Below are 22,762 nucleotides of genomic sequence, written 5' to 3'. Positions count from 1 at the left end.
GGTCTTATTGAGTTCTGAAATAACAACGCACGTCGGTCATAAGTTAGCAAGTCTTGTTGTTTTGACGTTGCTAGGAACTATGTACTATGCTGAGTTCCCGCCGGGTCGTTACTGTTGATACACTGCAGTCGCCTGGGCAACGATTTGGTCAACAAGACATGTGCCGTTCAGAAACATGTAAACTGGTACAGTGATTTAATAGATATTCTAAAAACATGAATATTGACAGTTTAGGATACGTTCTAAAACAATAAAATATTGGGAGATATTTTTTATGGTTTATGATTTGCAAATTGTGTGTTTAGCTGTTACAAAGCACAGTACACACAATTATTTGTAGGCTATGGCGCTGCTTGATCAGCGAAATACATTCACATCAAGATATTTGATATGGAAAACAGTGACATTAATAATAAATAAACTAGCCCACACAGTATTGGAGCAAAGTCAACGAAACGGATATTGGTCCTACACATTACCGGATGATTAAACATGCTACAACCAGCGCCCCCTGGTTTAATATGAGGTGTTATGAAGGGAAGACACACGTTTTTTTGACAATATCAAACATTTTAATTATTAAAATTGGGAGAATTGCCTCAGTCCAGTGAACACTCTCTTTATTAGAGCACTTCAAAACAAAAAAATGTTCTAAAGACTCACACCTTTTGCCCACATGTGGTCACAAATAGAGAATTATCTCAATAAATATATTTGACTTGGGAAAAAATATTTTAGGAATTACCAATCACTAATTTCTAATTAGCATTGCAGCTTTAAATAATCACAAACAGCCTTGCCACTGATGCTACAATGAAAACAATAACAATAACAAACTTGCTGGCATGAACATTTAACAATGAGACAAATAAACTATACAAAAAACAATGATTTCTTGCATGTTAAAGAACAACGATAATGTCACCTGCTCCTTGTTTCGCAAGAAAACAAAACCGGATGTGCTGAACGTTGTGATGATGGAGCCGCATGCAATTCCTCTTCTGTACGCTAAGTGGTGCAAAAGAGCTACGACCAGTATGATGCATGGTTCAACAATGTGTCAGTGTCTAATGTCTAATGACAAACAAATAGAAAAAACACAAAAATATCATATTGTTTGTGTGAGAAATTATATTATGTCAGCATGCACTCAAAAAATTTACAGAACTCAGTGAAATTGCCAGTGATTGGAGTGCTTTACATCAACAGTACAGTAATCAGTGTGTACACCCACAATGCAGTTCAGCAAGTCTGTAATCTAAAAGATGGAAGAACGCGCTGATGTTGGGCATCACCATTTGGAAGCACCCGCCCCAGCTCTCAGGTCCTCCTCTGACTTCCATGTGCTATGATGCAATCCCTGCGGAAACACCCTACGACGTGATTGTGTGCTGAGATCCAGCAGGTCAAAGGAGTCGCAGGAGAAAAGACTATCCTCGCTCACCACGCTTGAAGGGCGGCTTAGGTGATCCTCGGCACCCGCTTTGTCCTGGAGGAACTGCTGCAGAGCTTCTGGGAATGTTGCTTGGTGAGAAGACGGCGATGAGAGTTGTGAGTCCGGGAGGTCCAGGCTTTGTGAGAACTTGCCGTTACGTTTGAGAATTCCTTTTCGTCTTTTCACTGCTTCTGGGCGCAGGCTTGGACTGTCATCTGCTGCCTGGATGCAAGTGGGCTGTTTGTCGGAGTCCCCCACATCGCTCTCTTTGACTCCTGCTCTGGGGGAGTCATAAGCTGATGTCCCTTCATACAGATTCTTAAGTATACCCTTCTTAGTCATTTTAGAGGGCTGGCTGAACGGACTGGTGGACAGAACATCGGCATGTGGGTGAGGTTTGAGAATACTTTTGGGTTTCTTTCTTTCCACGGTGGAGGTGGAGCAAGAAGCTCCAGCACTACCACATGCTCCTTGTGCGGCCTGGGGAATAGCGTTCTCCTTGCGAGATTTTCTGACACTGACCGTTCCTCCGCTCGGTCTTGCTCCTCTTCCTCGCTCAGTCCTGAGAGGCAAACTGAAGTAATGAGCATGGGGGTGACAGCGGCTGAAGTCCGAAGAGAGGCCCCCTGACTCAGCAGTCATACTGTTGACAACCCGGCTTTGCCAGTCAATGTAGCGAGCCAGCAAGGGGGAAGGGCAGTCTGGGTGTGCGGGCAAAGTGCAGTCACACACACTTTCCTCATAACCCCAGTTCACCCACCAGTGGTTGGCTACATCCTCGATGGTGGCCCTCTCGTCCACGCGCACGGTCAACAGCCAGTCGATGAGAGCACAGGCGTCTGGTGGAAGCAAGTCAACAGCACGCCAGTCAAAACACCTCAATAATCACGTCATTAAACGAATACCCCCACACATACAGAGATACAACAGCACTAGCAAGGTCTCAATAATAATGCTGGGTCCTGCAGCATGTCTTGCGGGTGAAGTATTCTTTAAAGGGGACCTATTGTGCTTTTCATGCTTTGTAATGTTGTAAAAAATGATACCATAATAAAAAAAAAGTGGCAACAGTCCCATGCAGTTCAAAACCACAACTTCAGAAAATCCCAGCGGAAACCCTAGTTCTTGACCGGAACTACATTTCTTATCTAACCATCCGACTGGGACCAAGTAAATCACAGTTGATGTACTACACTGCTGATAGTGATACTACATGCCTTTACGCCACAAAAACTATCTCTTTAAAAAACATAATAGCTACTTGTAGCTCGCCTGTGGGACAAAAACGAGCTAGCTAGCTGCCACCGGAGAGGCAAAATGTGTAAACAAAAATGCCACAAAGTCGAATTAAATTGACACATGAGCCATATAGTGTAATGTGTACCTGACGGGGGGTCGGGTCTTCGGTAATGACCTTGGCATATCTGCTTTGTGAGAGCGGAGTGAGTGATTCCATCAAATGGCATACTGCTGTACACCAGCGCATACAGCAGCACCCCAAGCGCCCAGCAGTCCACCTAGCACACACACAAACACACACACACACACACACACACACACATACAAAAGGTACAACTCTTAAGACGGGGCTTCTGCAAAACTGCTAGAATCACGTAAGTCTGTTCAAGTCAAACGTGAGTTGATGCTCCGTGCTTTCCGACCCACCTCTGGTCCCTGGTAGGGCCGCCCAGTCACTATCTCTGGGGAGGCATACAGCGGACTTCCACAGTAGGTCTGCAGCAGAGAACCTCTCTGGTACTGATTGGAGAGGCCAAAGTCAGCAAGCTGAAAAAAAATGAATGAACTAAACATGTTGGACATTTGGTAGAATCTTGCTGTACTGTGTGACTAATGTCTCTTTATAGGAGAAGGTTCCGAGTAAAGTACTATCACTGTTATATTTCATTTTAGATGCACACACAACATAAAAGCAGGCGAGCTGGTTTTATGTGAGCCAAAAATGTCTGACCGCTCACAGCCACGTCATGGAACAATCACTCACTGCAGGCTCCAGAGCCTCCAGAGCTTCAGATATAATTAACATGCACACACTCTCACACTATCAGTGGTAAAAAAAAAAAATACTCAAAACAGCAGCAGAGTTGGCAGGCAGGTTGGAGGATGACACTTCATGGAATAATAACAACCATGAATAGACTATAATACAAGGTAATAATAAATACGACCCATTCTCAATAAACTCTAATGCCTTCCACCCTCATCATCTATGTGCTCCTAGTTCTCCTATAGCTTCTATTTACACACCTTTACGGTGAGATCTGCATCCAGAAGAACGTTCTCCAGCTTGAGGTCTCGATGGACAACACCATTCTGCAAGAGACCACAAATAATTGAGACAACGAACCTACCAGCTTTCTTTCAAAATGGAAACAAAACCCTCGAATGTTTGCCAAAGCCGCTAACACTAACTAGAAAAGGAAAAGTAAACAGCACCCCCCCGTATGCACACTCTATAATACTACACAAGGAAGCTCGCCCCTCTGTGACATCACAAAGGAACACTTTAGCAACGCCCTCTGAAACCCAGCGTTTTGATCCATCCCAAACTTCTATCAGGGTTCACTTCAAAAATGCGAAAACCTCATTATGTGAAACTTTGGCATGCTTTAACACCAGAATACTACATTCTACTACTACATAAGAACTAGAGCTGTTAAAATGACCCCTTTTTTTCAACAATACACTTGTCTGTGAGTAGGATGTATCAGTTTCCGTTCTGACCTCTTTTCTGGCACTGGCGCTGACATCATAATAATAATAATACGCAAAGTGGAAGTAGAAATAACGCTCATTATACAAACATGCTAGTTAAATGCGTCAGCGTGTGACTGTACGCATAAAATCCCAGCCTAATGCGCTCTTAACCCAAAAAAGATCCAAAGTCAATATTTTCTGCAGGATTAGGATTTAGCAGATTTAGCGGTACCGTATTCGCTTGCACGCTGGAACACTTGAGGTGCGTGCCAGACATATTTAATGCCGTGATTCATTGTGCGTGTGATTATCGAACCTTGTGACAGTAGTGCACAGCTGATGTGATTTGCCTGAAGATGCTTCTGGCCTCTGTTTCGGAGAGTTTCCTCTTCTCCAGGATGTAATCGTATAGCTCTCCTTTGCTGGCGTACTCCATCACGATCACAATTTTATCCCGGCTCTCGAACACTGCATTGACACGGCGGATGCATTTAGTGGCAAATGGAAATTATACTGTTTTGTCTGATATAATTATCTATATACTATATTGACAGTTACTATGGTACACATTATGTCATTGTATGGTCATATCAACTCGTACTTCGGTACGAGGTACATTATTTAAAAAAAAAAAACAAAAAAACCTTAAACTGTATTATGGAAAGCAGGAAGTGAACAAATGTAACAGTTACTGATTTTAAAAGTACCAGATGGAGGGGTAGGATTTAATAAGCTTTGCTTCTTCCTACTCCTTTTGGACATGTGGAACTGTGAACTGATTATGTGATGCATTCAATTGTAATCTGATGCATGTTCAAATGAAATAAAACCATTACCATTTGGAATTTCTCACATTTCTGCATAAAATCTTTGTCAAAATCACACAGATGAAAAAACAGTGTCTGCTTTAACTAAAACCGCCCAAACATTTATAGGGTTTCATATTTTAATGAGGAACTAGTGGGAGGAACATTTGATGGTGATTTTATGCAGAAATGTGAGAGATTCCAAAAGGTTCAGATACTTTTTCATACCACTGTAAGCTTTAAATCTTGAAGTATTGAACATCAAACCAAATAATTTATGAATAAATCAGGGTCCTGGAAGTCGTAGTTCGTAGTTATGGGATGCACTCAATTGTAATCTGATGTTGAAATGAAATAAAACCATTACCATAATGTATTTACAGTTTGGTATTAATGTTCATGTTTGACAATATAGGAAATATTGGCATATTACTTCAATATTCATTGAAAATAACATTGTACATCACCAACACTCAACACACAATGACACGTATCAATGACCGTATCAATAATACATTGATTAGCAGCTTGAGTGCATGGCCCTTACCCTCGTGGAAGCGTATGATGTTGGGATGCCTGAGAAAAGACGTCATCTCAATCTCCCTCTGGATGTGAATTCTGTCCTGGTCGTCTGTGATGTGCTCCTTACGGATCGACTTGACGGCCACCTGAAAAAAAAAAAAAAACATTTCATGTCATCTACTTTGAAGTACGCATCAACGACAGCCTTTGAAGAAACCCACTTCCTGTTTCACTTCCTAATCTAATGGAAAGACACATACATAAAAACAATCTCTGGGTATTAGAGGTGATTATGGATGTTTAAAAAAGGTTACATGGTGAATACGAACACGCTCAGGCACAGAAGGTTGACAGCTGCGTGGCTCACACGCTCTGCACCCCAACTGAACCCCCGACCGGAGAACACACGCAACCCCCAGCATGAGGCCCTAAACCTCTTTGGACGGAGTACCTTGAACTAAATAAAACCGACTGCATTCATTGAAACATTTATGAGACGTTCTGAGGCCCAATTCACACGCTCCGTCACCCCGCTGGATGTTACGCAACCATGCAAACACTCCTGAGACCGATGCGACCTTCCCAAAACGGATTTGATAGTTTTTGTCTTAATTTAGAACCTCCTGACATGTTGCAATGTTATTAAATGAAGGGATTCGTTTGATTGACGTGTCAAAGATTAAAAGTCAGAAGAGACGGAGTAAAGGGGGGCATCCTCATGTGTGACCCAAATACTGCTGGGTGCAGAGGCTATGAGAGGAAGTCAATATAAGACGAACAGGAAGCTTGCAGTACAGGTCTGTGGACTGTGTGTTTGGTTTTAAAGGGGAACCTATTATGCTCATTTTCCCGCCCTTAGTATTGAATTGTGGACTCCTATAGAGCAGCGACACGCAATAACCAGCGCGGAAAGCTTTCTAGATCTTCCAGAATCTGCACCTATTCCAGGTGTCTTTCCTTGGATTTCCTGCTTCCCGCCAAACGGTCACTTTATTTCACCTGCTGTGATTGGTCAAACTCCCAGGGGCTCCCAAAGACTTCCGGACAGCTGCCGAACACCACTTTGTAATTTTGTCGGTATAGGACTTCATAATAAATTACAATTTATGTTTTTTTTTTGTTTTTAAATACAGCTGTAAGTGTTGGAAACTGGACAGTCAACTTGTAATACTTTTGTAAAATTAATAAACCCTTGGAAAGCTACTCATGAACTCAAGGAGAGACACAACATCGCTAGTGGAAATGTGGTCATCGCACGTTTTATATGGGATTACCTGCGTTTAAAATACTTATGTATATATATATGTATAATACAATATAAATGCATATTATCTAGAGGGGATCTGCATGATGTTCTTCAGTCATTCTGTAGGAACACCCTTGAATCAGATGACCAAGTGTTGCGCACACAGCAGCAGGAACTTTCTCTCCTCCATGGTCACTACCACACAACAGCGCTCTCTGTCTTCTTTCCAAAAATAATGTCAGTTTTGTTGCAAACAATCCTTGGTATGTGCCCACTGCCGGTGCAGGGAATTCAGCGTTTACGTACCCTTCCGTTACCAAAACCAATTACTCATATAGACACAACGTTAGAGAATCTGAGTGGGCAATAATAATGAGATAATTGTGTGAGGGAGACCTATTGTGGGAAACTTCATCCCCTTGTTCAAGTGTTGGGTGAGTCAGTCTAAAGGCATCTCAGCAGGGGCAGCATCCTAACCATGAGCTCACTCACACAAACACAAAGAAGTCAGAATACACTTGGAGTACATGGGAACCATTTTTGGACACCAGAGTATCTGTTGTGTATCTTAAAGGATGCAATATATTTCTAAATTCCAGTAAAAGTAATGTGATATCCTGTACTTTTGTTACAAAACAATACAGACTTTCACTCACCGTCTTCAGACTGACTCTCTCCAACGCCTTCTTCACCTTTCCGTAGGCCCCCTTCCCCAGCGTCTCCATCAGCTCGTAGCGGTGTTTCAGGTTGTGTTTGTGCTGGTGCTTCTTCATCTCCACGCTCGGGCGGCTGGCTTCATCCGTGTCCGCTACCTCCAACCTGCCCGGACGGCGTCCGCCAAGCCTCGGAGAGTCCCGCAGACAGCCGAGCTCGGAGCGGTCCCCCTCGCGTCTACCCATCTTGTGTACGCACCTGTCAGGAGCAAGGCGACATACATCTGTACTATACCCGTGTACTATACCCGTGTACTATACTCTTTGTACAAGCTTCGGAGAAAAAGTAGTGAATACAAAGATTACTGAAAACAACTCAGTTGCAGTATTAAGATACGCCCAAAAAACAGAGCAACAAGGGGAGAGTTAAGGGGTCCCGGTGGGCGGAGCCTCGTCATTCCAACGCCGGCTGTCATGACAGCACTCTTGGCCAGGGTGCAGTACCATACATGATCCAGCAGATGGCGCCGTTTTCTTTAGTTCCAATATTCAAATTGGACTGGAGAGTTGCTATTGTGTTACCGTGAATATATATTGTAAGTCTGTACAGATAAATGAATAAATAAATATAAATAGTGAGGATAAGCGGCATAGAAAATGGATAGATGGATTACATAGACATTATATTAACCTTTGTTGTGAGTTATAATTAAGGCGACGCGTTCTCTGTTGCCTCAAAGTGTCGTCATAGCTCAAGTCATCTATAAAGTGAGTAATTAGAAGTAGCCCGTAATAAATAATGCAGTATTAACCAGAAATATAATAAAAAGGAACAAATGTTCAAGTGGGTCAAAGGTCATGCAATAGTACAGTAAGCTCATTTCAGCAAAAACAAGCAGACGCCGCCAACCACATAGGGACACGTGCAAGGTCAGGCCTTGGGACGAGATATGCTACGTGCATATAAACAAACATCTCATCAGCAAGATATCACCTGTGGATGTCGCCACACAACTGTCATCATGACAGGAGACATCTTGGATCATCTAAGACGACGCAGACATCGGCCGGGAGCAAACTCTCTTTCACTTCGTCAGCAGCTCTGCTATTCTATTCTGATTCCTCACGAGGGTCGCGGGGGTGCTGGAGCCTATCCCAGCTGTCTTCAGGCAAGAGGCGGGGTACACTCTGGACCGGTCACCAGCCAATCACAGGGCACATATAGACAAACAACCATTCACACTCACATTCATGCAAACTCCACACAGAGATGGCCGAGGGTGGAATCAAACTCGGGTCTCCTAGCTGTGCAGCCTGGTAAATTTATTATTATTTTTTCATATTACTCGATTAGTGCACAAAAATGTCACTAGAGTACAAAAATTATTAAAATATTCTATAGCTGCAGCCTTAATGTAACAAAACAAGTCTGTGCATGCTAGTGTGTGACCTGACCTGGAAATAATGTCTGAATGCCGACAGCACCATCTTGTGGCAAGAAAAAGAAATCACAGCAGCAACTAAGTGAGCTTCCAGCAGAATCTCATCTTCTTTAGCTGTCTGAGATGTATTCAATGCTCTACAAGTAGTGTGTTTTGATTAACACACACACACACACACAAGTTTACAATCATTCACAATACATTAACAAGGCTGTAAACAAGAAATATATTATAATATAGCACCTTTTCTACACTTTTCTGATTACCAGTGCTATATAATGTACTGTGTGGGTGTACACACCTGAATACAAACCATGGAGGAGGGATTATTTGTTGCGAAAGTTGCTGAACCGTTGCCTGGCTGGAGATAATTTACCATTGTGCTTTGTCAGAGATGGCTTCCTTATGCTCGTCCTGTAGAAACACTTACAAATCAGCATCATGTTGTACTATTTCTACATGGTATTTGTATCTTTGAATGTGATGGCAAAAGTGCAACAAAGTGTTTTACATTTTACACTACTTCATTACATTTTCATATAGACCCAGTATTCTTATTGATTTTTTATTTTCTTTCAGCGTACCTAATCGTGTCTCCTTCTGTGGTCCAGGGGATGGGAGCATGGTGCACAGAGACGCACACAATGCCTGACCAGCTGTCACTGATTCAACTAATGTGCCTTGTTTTGCTTATGAAGTTGCATAACACCGCATGCTCAACTGAATGCGTGGAAAAAGTTAGTCATTCTGATATGTCATAATACCGGATTGACACCATAACCTTTGTTGCACAGTGACAGGCGTATTGGTATTTTGTGGATATTTTAGTGTACTTTTGCTAGAAGAGTCCTGACTAGAACCAGGAAATATGACTTCCTGTCGCTCAGAGAATAGACATTTAAACAGCTCTGTTTGTGTACAAGTCTTGCGTCAAAGTGGTGGTCGAGTGTGGAAGGGAGACAGTTGTTGATGTGTTGATGTGAGAACCAATCAGGGACGTCGTCATTGAGGCTAGTTATGGTTGACTTTTTGGGTACTGGGATCATATTATTATAAACCCTTTTGTAAATGCCATCTGATTGTTACTAGACTGCACTCTGCATCAGAAACAACCTTCATTAATGCCGAGGATGGCTGACAGACAATCGGTCGCACTCCCGTTTCTTCTTTTTCAATTTTGAAGCTCTTTTAAAAGAACCTACTGAAGATCCAACAGTGCAAAATGTATCAGTCCCTTCTCTATCTTCTTGCTCGTGGAGAATCTAGGTCAGGAAAACTTCCCAACTTTGCCTTTCTGTCCATAAAGAGCTCCATGACGGCAAACAGATTATCGAACACCTCAACTCTTCATCCTTGCAGCTCAATCATTCATCTCCATATTTACCTACCGATAAGCTGAAACGCACAGAGTAAACGTGCAACACTGAGACATAAAAGTCACTATACAATTTGCGCCACATCATGAAAATCAATCAATAAATGTGTTTCTATTTATTTGCTTTATTTCAATTTAAACTGAGCTTGTTTTTTGTTTAAACATTAACATGCTCCATTAATTCATTCAACGAAACGATGTTTGTGTTCTCTTCTCGAAGTCTGCTTGATCATCAAACATGTTCCTACAGTCTTAACTGCAAACGTTTACATGTGTGTGACAGCGGCCAGGGTTAATATGTGCAGGAATGCTTCCTGTTGCTTTTCACATTGTTAGTCATTTTAGAGTCAGTTGGTTTTTTTTACATTAACTGCACAGCACCGTTAATTGTATTCTTTCCTCACAAAACCCAAACAGAACAAGAAGAGGTTCTTTTCCAAGGTCACAATGTCAATATTCGGCACGCTATGACCTAAGAAAAAAAAAATTGATCCAAGTCATAAATGTAGGCATCAACAGTAGGTTGCGATACCACACATCAGACCTCCAATTAGAGGGGATAAAGTAATAAAGTTAATTCAGCTGTTAAATTATTACTTCTAGTAATAATTTGAATGGCTCTAAATTAACCTACGCCTCCAGAATCCACACTGATCCCTTTCTTTAAGACTCTTCGCCACTTTAATCTTGCCTTAAAACATTTACCAACCGCCTCACCTCTCGTTCTGTGCAACAAGATAAACCCCAATCAATAATGTCATTTGTCATTTTAACAATTGCCCATGTAAACATTAACCTGCTCAAGAGCTCCATCAAAGTGCTTTTCCAAAGTAAGTAGTAGCTGGGTACCTTGCTCACATCCAATTTATTCAAATGAAAACAAAACAGGCAATACTTCTGAATTAATGTCATATTTTTTAAAAAGCATTACAACTATTGGGAACAGTCATGAAAATACCACACTGCCTCAGGCGTGCCTCCTCCATGCTTATGGAGGAGCTGGGAAGGAGCAGTCACTCCCACCGTACAAAAGGAGCTGCAGAAAAGAGGCAGTGTTCAACAGCACGGAGAGAGGTGTTGACTCACTTCTCAGTCAGCGACATTGCGACTCTATGTCATCTTTACAGTGAAGAGGATCCTGAGGCACAGGGCACGGAACCAGTTTTCCAACCAGGACACCCACTGAGGCAAATATACGCTGACATGGAGGATGGGGAACAGCCCCTTGGTCAGTATTTTGTACATCGGCCGGTTCTGGATGAATTATGTTTGGATGAACTGGCACAAAAAGGAACATGGTCCACCAAGCCATCCTTCGGTGAATGCGTGAAAGACTCCCTGAGGTAAAAACAAAAAAAACAAAAACCCAAAACAGGCAAGAGAATGTAAATGTGGGTTGATTTTGTTATGGTTCCATTATGTCTCCAGTCCAAGCATACTTGTTATGATTAATAATGAAGTCCATTAAGTCCATTACTGTTTTTTTTATGAGTGCAGTTTCTGAAAAACAATTACACTCCTGCAAACAACAATAATATTTTAGACATTGTCAACATTATTATTATTCTGAGCTGTGTTGGATGTTGTCACGCTCTGCGGCAAGTTAGTATAATGACATTGTCCCACTTTTAAGGTCAATGTGTCTGATGCATTAAGTAATGGTAATGGTAATGGTTTTACTTCATTTGAACATGCATCAGATTACAATTGAGTGCATCACATAATCAGTTCACAGTTCCACATGTCCAAAAGGAGTACTTTTGGTACTTTTACAATCAGTAACTGTTACATTTGTTCACTTCCTGCTTTCCATAATACAGTTTTTTTGTTTGTTAGTTTTTTTTATTTTATTATTTTTTTAAATAATGTACCTTGTACCAAAGTACAAGGTGATATGAGCATCCAATGCCATAATGGGTACCATAGTAAGTGTCAATATAGTGATATATATAGCACATCATGACTGGTTCAAGACTCTTCATCCTTGTGTTTGGCAAACATCAACTGCTTGTATTGTTTCTTGAATTGGCTCATCGTTGTGCATTGTTTGATTTCCTTACTCAATCCATTCCATAGTTTGATTCCACATACTGAAATGCTATGGCTTTTTAACGTAGTCCAAGCATAGAAGTGTTTCAAATTTAGTTCTTCCCTGAGATCATATTTCTCCTCTCTTGTACAGAAGTAGAGAAGTAGTAGAGTAAGTGGCTTTTTACCTTTATAAACATTATTATTCACTTCCAAAACATCTTTTTTTTTTACATTTGAGTACAGACATGTTATCCGATGTGGCCCTTTTTCAAGGCCACTTAGGAAACACTGCAGCATGTGTTGCAACTCTCACAACTCAAATCTTAGGTACATTTTGGTGGACCATGACTCAGGGTATAACAGTACCCGTACCTATTATTAGAAAACCATTGCTACTAATTCAGATCTGCTTAATAACATGCACCGTGATTTTGTAATTGACTTTTATGTCATGATTTTAATGTACATTGATTGGGTCATTTGTGGACTGACTTTGCTAGGTGCTCGGTGCCCCGGGCTAAGGAAGTCCTGTTGAGCTGGGTGCCTGTTCTTGGCTGGCTTCCTAAATACTCCATCAGAGAAAATGCAGTTGGCGACCTGATCTCTGGCTGCAGTGTGGGCATCATGCATCTACCGCAGGGTTTGTATGTGTAGTAGAGTTGTACAATAGTGGGGCGCTAGCATTTGGTTTATTGTAGAATATCTAAGTAATGCACCTACAGTCCCCCCCTTGTAGACCCACCACCTGCGGAGGCAAGCGTAAGAGTCCGGTGCATGGTGTTTTGAGAACCAAATCTGGTTCTTGGGACATTGAATGTCACTTCTCTGGTGAGGAAAGAGCCTGTCTAGTCCATGGTGCCGGAGAGAAGGGTTGAAGCTCTGCTACAAGAGGTTCAAGGCGGTTTTCGTCCCGGTCCCTGAACACTGGACCAGCCCTACCCCCTTCGTGAGGGTGCTGGAGGTTGCATGGTAGCTTGTCCAACTGGTCTACATGTGTTTTGTGGACTTGGAAAAGGCATTCGACCGTGTCCCTCGTGGCACCTTGTGGGGGGTGCTCCAGGAGTATGGGATTGGTGGAGCGCTACTATGTGCCATTCGGTCCTTGAACAAATGGAGCAGGAGCTTGGTTCCTGTTTCCGTAAGCGTTGGCATGGACATGGACAGAAAAAGGCTTTGAGGGACTCCGGTTCGGGGGTCTTAGGATCGTATCTCTGCTATTTTCGGATGATGTGGTCCTGAAGACCTCTTCGGGCGGTGACCTCCACCATTACTCGGACGGAGTGCGAAGCTTCTGTGATGAGACTCAGCACCTCCAAATCAGAGGCCATGGTTCTCAGTCGGAAAAGCATGGAGTGCTCCCTCCCTGGGAATGAGGTCCTGCCCTGAGTGGAAGAGTTCAAGTATCTTGTTCATGAGTGAGGGAAGTTAGGAGCTTGAGGTCGACAGGCGGATCGGTACCGGACCGTTGTGGTGAAAAGAGAGCTGAACCGGAAGGCAAAGCCCTCAATTTACCGGTCGATCTATGTTCCAACCATCACCTATGGTCATGAACTTTGGGTCGTGACCGAAAGAACAAGATGACGCATACAAGCGTCTGAAATGAGTCGTCCGGGAGGGGCTCTCGCTTCTATGGTAGAACCTTCCTATTGGAATCAAAGCAATCAGTGTCTTGGATAGGATTGTGTTTGACTGCACTGCAGACATCGGATAACCAATAATATATATTTTTAAACAGGAATGGCATATGCTCTTCTGGCTTCTTTGCGGCCAGTGTTTGGCCTGTATACCTCCCTCTACCCGGTGCTTGTGTACTTCATCTTCGGCACTTCCAAACATATCTCCATCGGTGAGAAGAAAGCAGATGGCGTCACCATGGATGGAGACATCCTTACATGACACATGCACCTCCTGTTTATATCGTATGTGTAATAAATGTCTTCATGTGTCCAGGTACGTTTGCAGTAGTCAGCATCATGATCGGGAGTGTGACAGAGCGGCTGGCACCAGACAGTAACTTTATCGTTAACGCTACCAATGGCTCTGCACACGTGAATATTGATGAACGAGATGCTTACAGAGTAGAAATAGCCTGTGCTCTTACGGTTCTGGCGGGGCTTTTTCAGGTTTGTGTACACGTTTCTCAAAATCTTCTTCAATGTTGAGATGTTGTTGCTTTTGTGACGAGCTGTGGTTGTCGCCCAAAGATCCTGTTGGGTGTGGTGAAATTTGGTTTTGTGGTCACCTACTTGTCTGAGCCACTGGTCCGAGGCTACACCACAGCATCAGCGTGCCATGTGTTGAACTCTCAGCTGAAATATTTGTTTGGAGTTAAACCATCTCGCTTCTCCGGCCCCCTTTCTCTTATTTATGTGAGTATGGTACATACTTTAAGGGCTCTAATTTCGTGGGTCATGGCGCACCCCGCGCACTAGTAATTTTCATCCAGCGCACCAAAGTGAGCAGCCAATTCGGTAATTAGGTGGACTGGACTGCGGCGAGATGGACATAGTGGCGCACCAGGGGAGGTGTCCATATTTCCAGTTTGGCGCAGTGACAATTTTCATCCAGCGCACCAATGTGAGCAGCCAATTTGGTAATTAGGTAGACTGGACTTCGCCGAGATGGACATAGTGGCGCACCAGGGGAGGTGTCCATATTTCCAGCTTGGCGGAGAGACAATTTTCATCCAGCGCACCAATGTGAGCAGCCAATTTGGTAATTAGGTAGACTGGACTTCGCCGAGATAGACATAGTGGCGCACCAGGGGTGTCCATATTTCCAGCTTGGCGCAGTGACAATTTCCTGAGAAAACAGTACACCAAAGGTGCGCTGAAAGCTCGCCAGCACGGACCTGGTGTAGTCTGCGCAGTGGTAAATTGACCGACAGGCAGAATTTTCAGGGTGACGCCCAAAATAAATGGCTTGTCAAATCAAATTGCCCCCAAATTAATATTTTAGAAGTGAAAACTCCGTCAGAAAAAAAGCACAAGAGCACAGCTCCACTCATCACTCATCTCTGGGGTTCTGCTTCTGCTTGTAAAATGCGCTGCCCACACACTGCGTTGATGTGGCAGCGCAGGTGCGCTGTGCCTGCGCCTGTTCTACGAAATTAGAACCCTAACTCTCATGCAGACTTTTCCTTTAGATCATTTTTAACTTATCCAACCTTTCTCTTTTTTTGTTCATCACACTCAGACTGTGGTGGAAATATGCAGTTTGCTACCTCAGACGGTTGTCCCAGAGCTTGTGGTCAGTCTGGTTTCGCTCACTATTCTCATTGTGGTCAAAGAGATCAATGACTGCTACAGGCAGAAACTGCTCCTGCCTATCCCCATAGAACTCATCGTGGTGAGTCCTCCTCCTGTTGTTATTTCCTTTGGTAATAATGCTCACGGACCAATCACAGCACAGTTTGTGGGCGGAATTTCTTCATTTATTAAGGTTATGTGAAATAGTTTGTTTACTTGCTGAACAAATGAGAACCATGGCTTGCTCAAAAGTAAGAAAATTTTAATTTTAAAGTGAATGGACAGAACAATATAAACCGATATTCAATTTTAATCAAAGAACCCTGATTTAGAGTCTCTAGTTAACCTAACATGAATGTTTTGGGATTATGCTGTAAAAACCCGCAGCAAGCCCCACACAGAGATATTGTCACTGTATTACTCTCAAGTACTGTTCTAACTCAACAAATCCTACTTGCACACCTTCTCTTTCTAGATCATAATAGCAACAATCATCACTCACTTTTGTGGCCTTTCTGCCAAATACAACATCGATGTTGTTGGCGAGATTCCGAGTGGGTGAGTTAATCTTTGTGAATTAAGATGCATTTTTGTGTCAGAAAGTTGTCAATGCAAGATAAAACAACACAAACAGAAACAGAATAGTTTCTGGTTGACTGATATGTGGGCCCAGGAATCCAGGGTCACACTATGCATGCCTTGTCTTAGACGAGGGTGCAGGGAGAAACGGAATGTTTTGGTTTCAAACTGTAGATAACGAACAATTGGAGATACTGATTGGATTATTAAAGGACAGGTGCAGAATGTGAGATAAATACAGTATTTACTTAGGCCGCAGTCACACATGCTTAGGTCAAAAAGAATCAATAGCCTAAAAGCTTGGGATAAAAAAAGTTAGAGAAAAAGTTAAAGAACCTTTAAAAAAAAACCTCACGTATCACTTTCTTTATTTGACTCCAGGCTTCAGGCCCCTCGTGCTCCAGACGTGACACTCTTCTCTGAGGTCGTAGGCGACGCTTTTGCTGTGGCCATTGTGGGCTACGCCATCAGTATTTCTCTCGGAAAAACATTTGCTCTCAAATATGGCTACAAAGTGGATAGCAACCAGGTAAGGTGCACAATGTACAGTATATAAACATTATGTCACTCGGAGTTCTATGTACTTTCCTGTCTCTGTTTGAGACTCTGGCGAGGATTTGTTAATTCAATAACAAAACCACATTAATTTACTTAAGTGTTACACGTGTTATGAAGAATATGAGCGACATTTCATGTGGGGTGCGCCTCCACAAGCGGTTATACTCCTTTCAGTCCGGGTAAAAGTTTGGCTTTTCCGATTGACCTGTTGCTGTTCCGATTCAGATTGGTGTAAAAATGTGAAAACCGGAAGCAGAAGCCGGAAGGTAGATAAACATAGCAGATCAGGAGGTGAACGACTGGTAGGAATGAGGATACTCGAGACAAAATAGTGAGAGACTGATTACAAATTGGCCTTACCTGTTGTTCATGGCTTAGCCGAGCGCAAAACTACCGGAAGTCTGTTCCCGGAAGTAGCGGGAACACATCAAAATAAAAGATTCCAAGATAGGGCATGACAGTACCCCTATCACGAGCCGGGAGGCAGATCTAAAATAAGAGCCAGAGAGACCAAAGACCTTTCCTCTGGACCATAACCCTCTTAGTTGGAAACCTTGGCCCGCGTCTTTAGAAGAAGAACAAAAAACGCTGTGTCATGGTAGACTTGGGCGGTGAAGTTAAACTGAACGATATGCAAGCGTAGTTGAAGTCAAAAGTGTGGGCTCTCTTTGGTTTTATAGTGTGGATGGGACTTTGCGAGATGTAAGGAGTGGCGACACAAATGCGACACACAAGCGGCGCGGCAGACATGCACAGAAACCTCGTTCGTCACCACGCTTGGGGAGAAAACTGACGAGTAAGAAAAATGTTGTTTTTTCTATTCAAATGCTGAATATTATGTTATCCAATCAGGAGTCAGTTATTGTCAACATTTAAACGGGGTCATTTTCGGTCTCTTTTTCCGGTGATTAAATTACTACTACTGTACTGTAGAGCGAGTTACTTGTTTCTTTTGCGAGTCCCGGCAAACGTATCTCTGTTTATCTGCTATTAGATAAAGTTACATTCAATGAATATGAACACATATTAGCGTGAACAGCTACAAGCAACAGGCACTGAACATTGACACATACTAGCTTGGACTATTACTACCATTGCGCCTACAGCGAAATGTACTGAATTTGTACACAATTGTGACCAAATTGGCCACAATTCATTCCGGGTAACATCCTGGAGTCCGGAATGCCAGAGGAGAACTGGGTTGGATTACACTTTTCCCTGGGAGAGCTAATCTGTTTATCATGTAAGGCCATTTATACCAATTATACTATTCCAGGACAAAAAATGGTTTAGATTTGACTACAAAAGACAACAGAATAAATTATTTCAAATTGGTTTAAATTAGAAAACAGAACAGAAAAAAATTCCGTGCTGGGAATAAAGTGCAACTGGAATGTAAATCCCCCTCGGGTATAGTAAAATGAACATTTTACAAGATCCTTCAGCAAACACATATAAACCCCTTGAAGTAACAAGTTAATTTCAAACTGAACCGGTTTATAAACAAAGATAGAGTTCCCTTATTTGGGAATAAAGTGAGAACCAAATTTCTGTTTCATATAAAATGTTTTTCTTGAACAAAGATTCACATTTTCACACACTGATAATTGTTATTTGCCTGCTATATGCTTTTTGAAAAAACACTTGTGGCATACAAAATGGCATGTTATATGTTGTTGAAAGTTAAAGAGGACCTATTATGCTTTTTCCACTTTTACACCTATAAATGTAGTTAGAATGTTGTAATCTGGTGTTAAACCATGCCAGATTTTCCGATTATGAGGTTTGCGCATTTGGAAGTGAGCCCTGAAAGAAGTTTGAGATGGCTCAAAACGCTCTGTTTTCAAAAGGCGTGGTAAAACTGTTCCTTTGTGACATCACAGAGGGGTGGACTTCCTTATATAGAAACTCTCTGCCTTCCCCCAAGCGATGCTTTGCTGTTTACTTGCTAGCAATGCCTCTTCGGGAAAGCCGCTTTTGTTTACAATTCCTAAAGACGCCACCTTCAGGTACAAGGAGTTGGAGTTCCTGATTCCCTACCAGCAAAAGAAATGCATTTTTTATCTGTCAACGCCATTTGACACTGGACTGTTATGTGAACATGGGTCACTATGCAGCTGGACTAGCCAGTACTAACTTGCTGAAGCCTGACGTCTTTCCAACGTTACTTGGTGGTGTGGAAGAGTCAGAAGGGCAAGCAGTAAGTCTGTGTAGCATTATAGCATACAGGAAGTGGGGTCGCTAATAGCTCTACCCGAGTTTTTTTACACACGGGTAGTCCCGCTAAACACATTAGACGTTACAGATGCTGTAGAAATGCTAAATCCACTTACCGTTGAGAAACGTCTTGAAGTAACCTCTTTTCTTTAGAAACATCGGACTGTACGGTCTCCACTTCCGGATCAGATCCGGGATCCATGGCTTTATGTAAATCGCCGATTATCACATCCTATAAAGATGGGAGCACAAACTGGAAGTCAGCAGTGGGCAAAATAATTCAACCACAACCATTCCATGGTTGCAATACCTTACAACAGAACCATGAAATCCAAAGAAATACAGCTGAATAGGTGCAGATTCTGGAAGAACTAGAACGCTTTCTGTGCTGGTTATGTCTATATATGTTTCCTGCTGTACATTCTATTCCATTAAACATTTCTTACCTGGAGTTTCCTTGCCTCTGCATCCGGGGATCCAAACCCGAACATATACGCACCCCTGGTGACAGGTTATTGTGTGTAGCTGCTCTATAGGAGTCCACAACTCAATACAAAGGGCTGAAAAATGAGCGTAATGAACCAGAGGGTCGACTCTGGACATAAATGCAATTAAGTCAATGACATTTAATGTTGACTATTGTTTTTGTTTTGCTCTTCTAGGAGTTGGTTGCTCTCGGGCTCAGCAACACTGTTGGTGGCTGTTTTCAGTGTTATTCCGTGACTTCTTCCATGTCACGAAGTCTTGTCCAGGAGAGTACCGGGGGAAAGACTCAAGTAAACCGACATACATCATTAGATACAAAACCATCCTATTTTTATTTCAGCTTAACACAAGCGATGATGTGCTTTGTTTTGACAGGTTGCAGGATTGATTTCTTCCGTTATCGTCCTCGTAACGGTTTTAAAAATAGGATCTCTTTTTGAAGATCTACCCAAGGTATTGCTACGTTGTTTCTCTGTACACATTTTATGTTTCAAAGCAGGAAAAAAAAGACTTGTGCCACCACCTTTGCTCTTCTCGCTTTGAAAGGTCAAAAAGTCAACTGTCACGTCATTAGACTGTGTGTGTTCTGCAGGCTGTCTTATCCACAATAGTGTTTGTGAACTTAAAAGGAATGTTCAAGCAGTTTATGGACGTGCCCATGCTGTGGAGAACCAACAGGGTCGATTTGGTATGACTAAACACTTATTTAAAACAGCAGTTTTCAAAGTGTGAAGCAGACCTCCCCCAAGGAGCCACAGCAGCTTGAGAGAAATAAAACCTTCAATGCTAACTCAAGTTATGTTTAAATTAGGGCTGTCAAAGTTAACGTGTTTCCTTTAACAGTGCTATTTTTTTTTTTGAACAGGCGATAAACGTGCACTCCTTTTTGATCCTCGGCCTACGCCGTAGTTTGAATAAAGTACGGTAACTCTATAGCCACAAGCTGGAACAAATATTGATGGTAAATGGAGAAAGAAAAAAATATTTAGATTGGTAAACTTAGCTTAAAAGCCCTGGCATATGGCTCTTGTAGCGAGAAGTCCAGTGAATGAAGTCCAGTGTTTTGCTAGCATTAGCATTGAACTAGCATTGAACTACCACAATGATGCACATTAGCACGCAAAGTCAGCAAATCTTACCTTTGTGCATTCTCACATAGTATCAGCATTTGGGAGCGAATATGGGGTGAAGGAAAAAGGGGGGAAATACATCCAAACACATCCATGCAGCCCTCTTTGCATCGGAGAACGTAGATGCTGCGTTCAACGGCCGTCAAAAAAGTAGGACAAATCGCAGCTCGCATTACCATTCAAAAACTGTTGCATTTCTAATCAATAGTTCCAGTATTGTAATAAAATAATATTTACTGTATATAATAATTGATTTCTATGTATTTTTATGTGTTTTAAAAGAGAAATGAAATTACATTGAGTTTTTATAAAATTTTTAGTTTTTTTTTTACAGTGATAATTTTTATAAAATGTTTTATGACGATTGCCCTGTGTTTTTGGCATTTTCATTTATACATTTCATGAAGGAAAAATGCATTGAGGCTTTTTTTTCCACAAAACCAGTATCATAAATAAGCAAATCTTATTTTGAGCTGACACTATAATCCAAAAAACATATTTGTGTCAGTGTGAGAGGTCTCATTCGCAAAGTTGTGGCAAAGTGTGATTAATCGTAAATATTTTAATCGATTGACAGCCCTAGTTAAACACAAAACAATTTGATGTTGACTTCATATGATGACAGTAAAAGTGTACTACCCTGTACTACAGAAAATGTGTTTTTCAGGCACCAGCTGTGTTCTAATCTTAAGGGGACTCATTGCAACACACTTCGAAAACCCCTAGTCCAAGTTCATAAAGTCTTGAGCCTTTCAGCACTTGATTGTAATCTCCTGCCCTCCAGCTTGTATGGCTGGTAACTTTCATAAGCACCATTCTACTCAACTTGGACCTTGGTTTGGCCGTCTCCATTGGCTTTTCCATACTAACCGTCATCTTCAGAACACAGTTGTAAGCAAGCCATGTCACTATTATGCGTTTCATTATGCAGATGGTTTAATGTTTTAGATGTTGTCTCTCAGGCCACGCTATTCCATCCTGGGTCATGTGCCAGCCACTGACTTATATCTGGACATAGACACATACAAAGAGGTATGGATATTACATGTCATCACAGCAAAGCTTAGAAATATATTTTCTTCATGTGTGCCAACAGGCTAAAGAGATTCCGGGTATTAAAATCTTCCGTTCTTCTGCAACCATCTACTACACTAATGCAGAGATGTACTTAGAGGCCTTACAGGAGAAGGTGTGTCCTTCCTTGCTTGCTTGTTTGTAGGCTCTCTACATCACTACTTCCTGTCATTGCATCACTAATCTAGCTGTTTTGTCTCTATTTTCAATGCTTTCTATACAGAGTGGGATTCAAATTGGGAAGCTGTTGGCAGCAAAGAAAAAGCATGAAACACTGAAACAGCAGGAGAAAAAGAAAGCTACAACTGAGACAAATGATGTATGGTTATTTGGCATTTTACATCTTCATACTGTAAATACATTTTTCTTTCATAAAATTCTGTTATGTTTCAGCAGATGGAGGGTGACTCGTTCTCTTTGAAAGAGAAACAAGGGGAACACGAAGCTGCGGTGAATGGGATTTGTAACGGCCAAGTAAACTGGGCTTTCCAACCTGACATGACATCAAACTCAGATTACAGTGTATTCCATTGTGATGACATCACGGAGGCTTCAAAAGATAGCAAAGAGGAGAGAAGACAAGCCTACGGATGCGGGACCCACAGTATCATTTTGGACATCTCGACAACCAGCTTTGTGGACACAGTTGCTGTGAAGACCTTGAAAAATGTACGTCAATGCCACAATTACTATGATTGGTTTTTTTTATCTTCTCAATGTTGTTTCAGATATTCAGAGACTTAAAAGAAATTGATGTGGAAGTCTATCTAGCTGGCTGCCAAGGTCAGTTGTAAAGGACGCTACCATTCAGAGTGATTGCTCTTCTACATTGTCATTTGTGTCTTTCCGCTCAAATGTTAGTCTGTGTGGTGGAGCAGCTTGAAAAGGCAGGTTTCTTCTCAGAGTCCATCCAAAAGAGCAGGCTGTTTGTCACCATTCATGATGCAGTTCTGCACGTTCTCAAGGAACTGGGACAGACCGACACCCTCTTTGTGAGTTCATACTCAATTTACATCTCACATCTTAAAACTTTGGCTCAGCTGTCTTCATTTTTATAGGATGTTTTCTGCAACACTCAGATGTGACCAGCAGAGGGGAGCATTTCCCAACTTCATCTTGCATCTTAGTTCCTCCATCTGATGACAGTTCCATTGCTCACTATTGGTCCACCGCATAGTGGCTAGGTTACCATGGAAATACAGGGAGCCGTTGCTGTGACAACAGGCTTTGTTACGTGGACTAATG

General features: G+C 42.1%; 3 protein-coding genes across 3 annotated transcripts; 2 read left to right on the top strand and 1 right to left on the bottom strand.

Annotated features, from left to right (window-relative positions):
- Positions 1 to 602: 602 nt before the first annotated feature.
- Positions 603 to 19,055, bottom strand: LOC131136568 (NUAK family SNF1-like kinase 1). The gene is made up of 8 exons (XM_058083584.2): positions 18,944 to 19,055; positions 7,381 to 7,636; positions 5,504 to 5,624; positions 4,467 to 4,618; positions 3,701 to 3,766; positions 3,101 to 3,220; positions 2,820 to 2,952; positions 603 to 2,274 (listed from the first exon to the last, which is right to left on the bottom strand). The coding sequence occupies exons 1-8, from the start codon at positions 19,027 to 19,029 to the stop codon at positions 1,292 to 1,294; spliced, it is 1,917 nt and encodes a 638-aa protein (XP_057939567.2). The 5' UTR covers positions 19,030 to 19,055; the 3' UTR covers positions 603 to 1,291.
- Positions 11,263 to 16,676, top strand: LOC144901919 (solute carrier family 26 member 6-like). Its single transcript, XM_078797597.1, has 9 exons — positions 11,263 to 11,537; positions 12,726 to 12,865; positions 13,961 to 14,071; positions 14,176 to 14,348; positions 14,430 to 14,594; positions 15,421 to 15,573; positions 15,949 to 16,031; positions 16,434 to 16,581; positions 16,656 to 16,676. The coding sequence occupies exons 1-9, from the start codon at positions 11,398 to 11,400 to the stop codon at positions 16,674 to 16,676; spliced, it is 1,134 nt and encodes a 377-aa protein (XP_078653723.1). The 5' UTR covers positions 11,263 to 11,397.
- slc26a6l2 (solute carrier family 26 member 6, like 2) lies at positions 15,835 to 22,311 on the top strand. Its single transcript, XM_078797994.1, has 11 exons — positions 15,835 to 16,031; positions 16,434 to 16,581; positions 19,490 to 19,603; positions 19,689 to 19,766; positions 19,906 to 20,001; positions 21,228 to 21,334; positions 21,406 to 21,475; positions 21,540 to 21,632; positions 21,741 to 21,836; positions 21,911 to 22,186; positions 22,246 to 22,311. Exons 3-11 carry the CDS (start codon positions 19,559 to 19,561, stop codon positions 22,309 to 22,311), a joined length of 927 nt encoding a protein of 308 aa, XP_078654120.1. The 5' UTR covers positions 15,835 to 16,031; positions 16,434 to 16,581; positions 19,490 to 19,558.
- Positions 22,312 to 22,762: the final 451 nt, after the last annotated feature.

This window comes from Doryrhamphus excisus, linkage group LG17 (genome assembly GCF_037039965.1).
Source record: "Doryrhamphus excisus strain RoL-2023G ecotype Guam linkage group LG17, RoL_Dexc_Guam_v1.1, whole genome shotgun sequence".
Taxonomy (NCBI): Eukaryota; Metazoa; Chordata; class Actinopteri; order Syngnathiformes; family Syngnathidae; genus Doryrhamphus; species Doryrhamphus excisus.
The sequence above is the reverse complement of the archived record's forward strand: the minus strand, read 5'-3'. Positions and strand labels throughout refer to the sequence as shown.

Coding starts and splice junctions, on each gene's coding strand:
- LOC144901919 (XM_078797597.1), top strand. CDS start 11,398: ATGGAGGATGGGGAACAGCCCCTTGGTCAGTATTTTGTACATCGGCCG. Junction 15,574..15,948: donor TCCCCATAGAACTCATCGTG/GTGAGTCCTCCT, acceptor TTCTCTTTCTAG/ATCATAATAGCAACAATCAT. Junction 16,582..16,655: donor ACAAAGTGGATAGCAACCAG/GTAAGGTGCACA, acceptor TCTCTGTTTGAG/ACTCTGGCGAGGATTTGTTA.
- LOC131136568 (XM_058083584.2), bottom strand. CDS start 19,029: ATGGATCCCGGATCTGATCCGGAAGTGGAGACCGTACAGTCCGATGTT. Junction 4,619..5,503: donor CATCATACGCTTCCACGAGG/GTAAGGGCCATG, acceptor GTGTCAATGCAG/TGTTCGAGAGCCGGGATAAA. Junction 2,275..2,819: donor AAGACCCGACCCCCCGTCAG/GTACACATTACA, acceptor TGCTTCCACCAG/ACGCCTGTGCTCTCATCGAC.
- slc26a6l2 (XM_078797994.1), top strand. CDS start 19,559: ATGTCACGAAGTCTTGTCCAGGAGAGTACCGGGGGAAAGACTCAA. Junction 21,476..21,539: donor ACATAGACACATACAAAGAG/GTATGGATATTA, acceptor GTGTGCCAACAG/GCTAAAGAGATTCCGGGTAT. Junction 22,187..22,245: donor CTGTGAAGACCTTGAAAAAT/GTACGTCAATGC, acceptor ATGTTGTTTCAG/ATATTCAGAGACTTAAAAGA.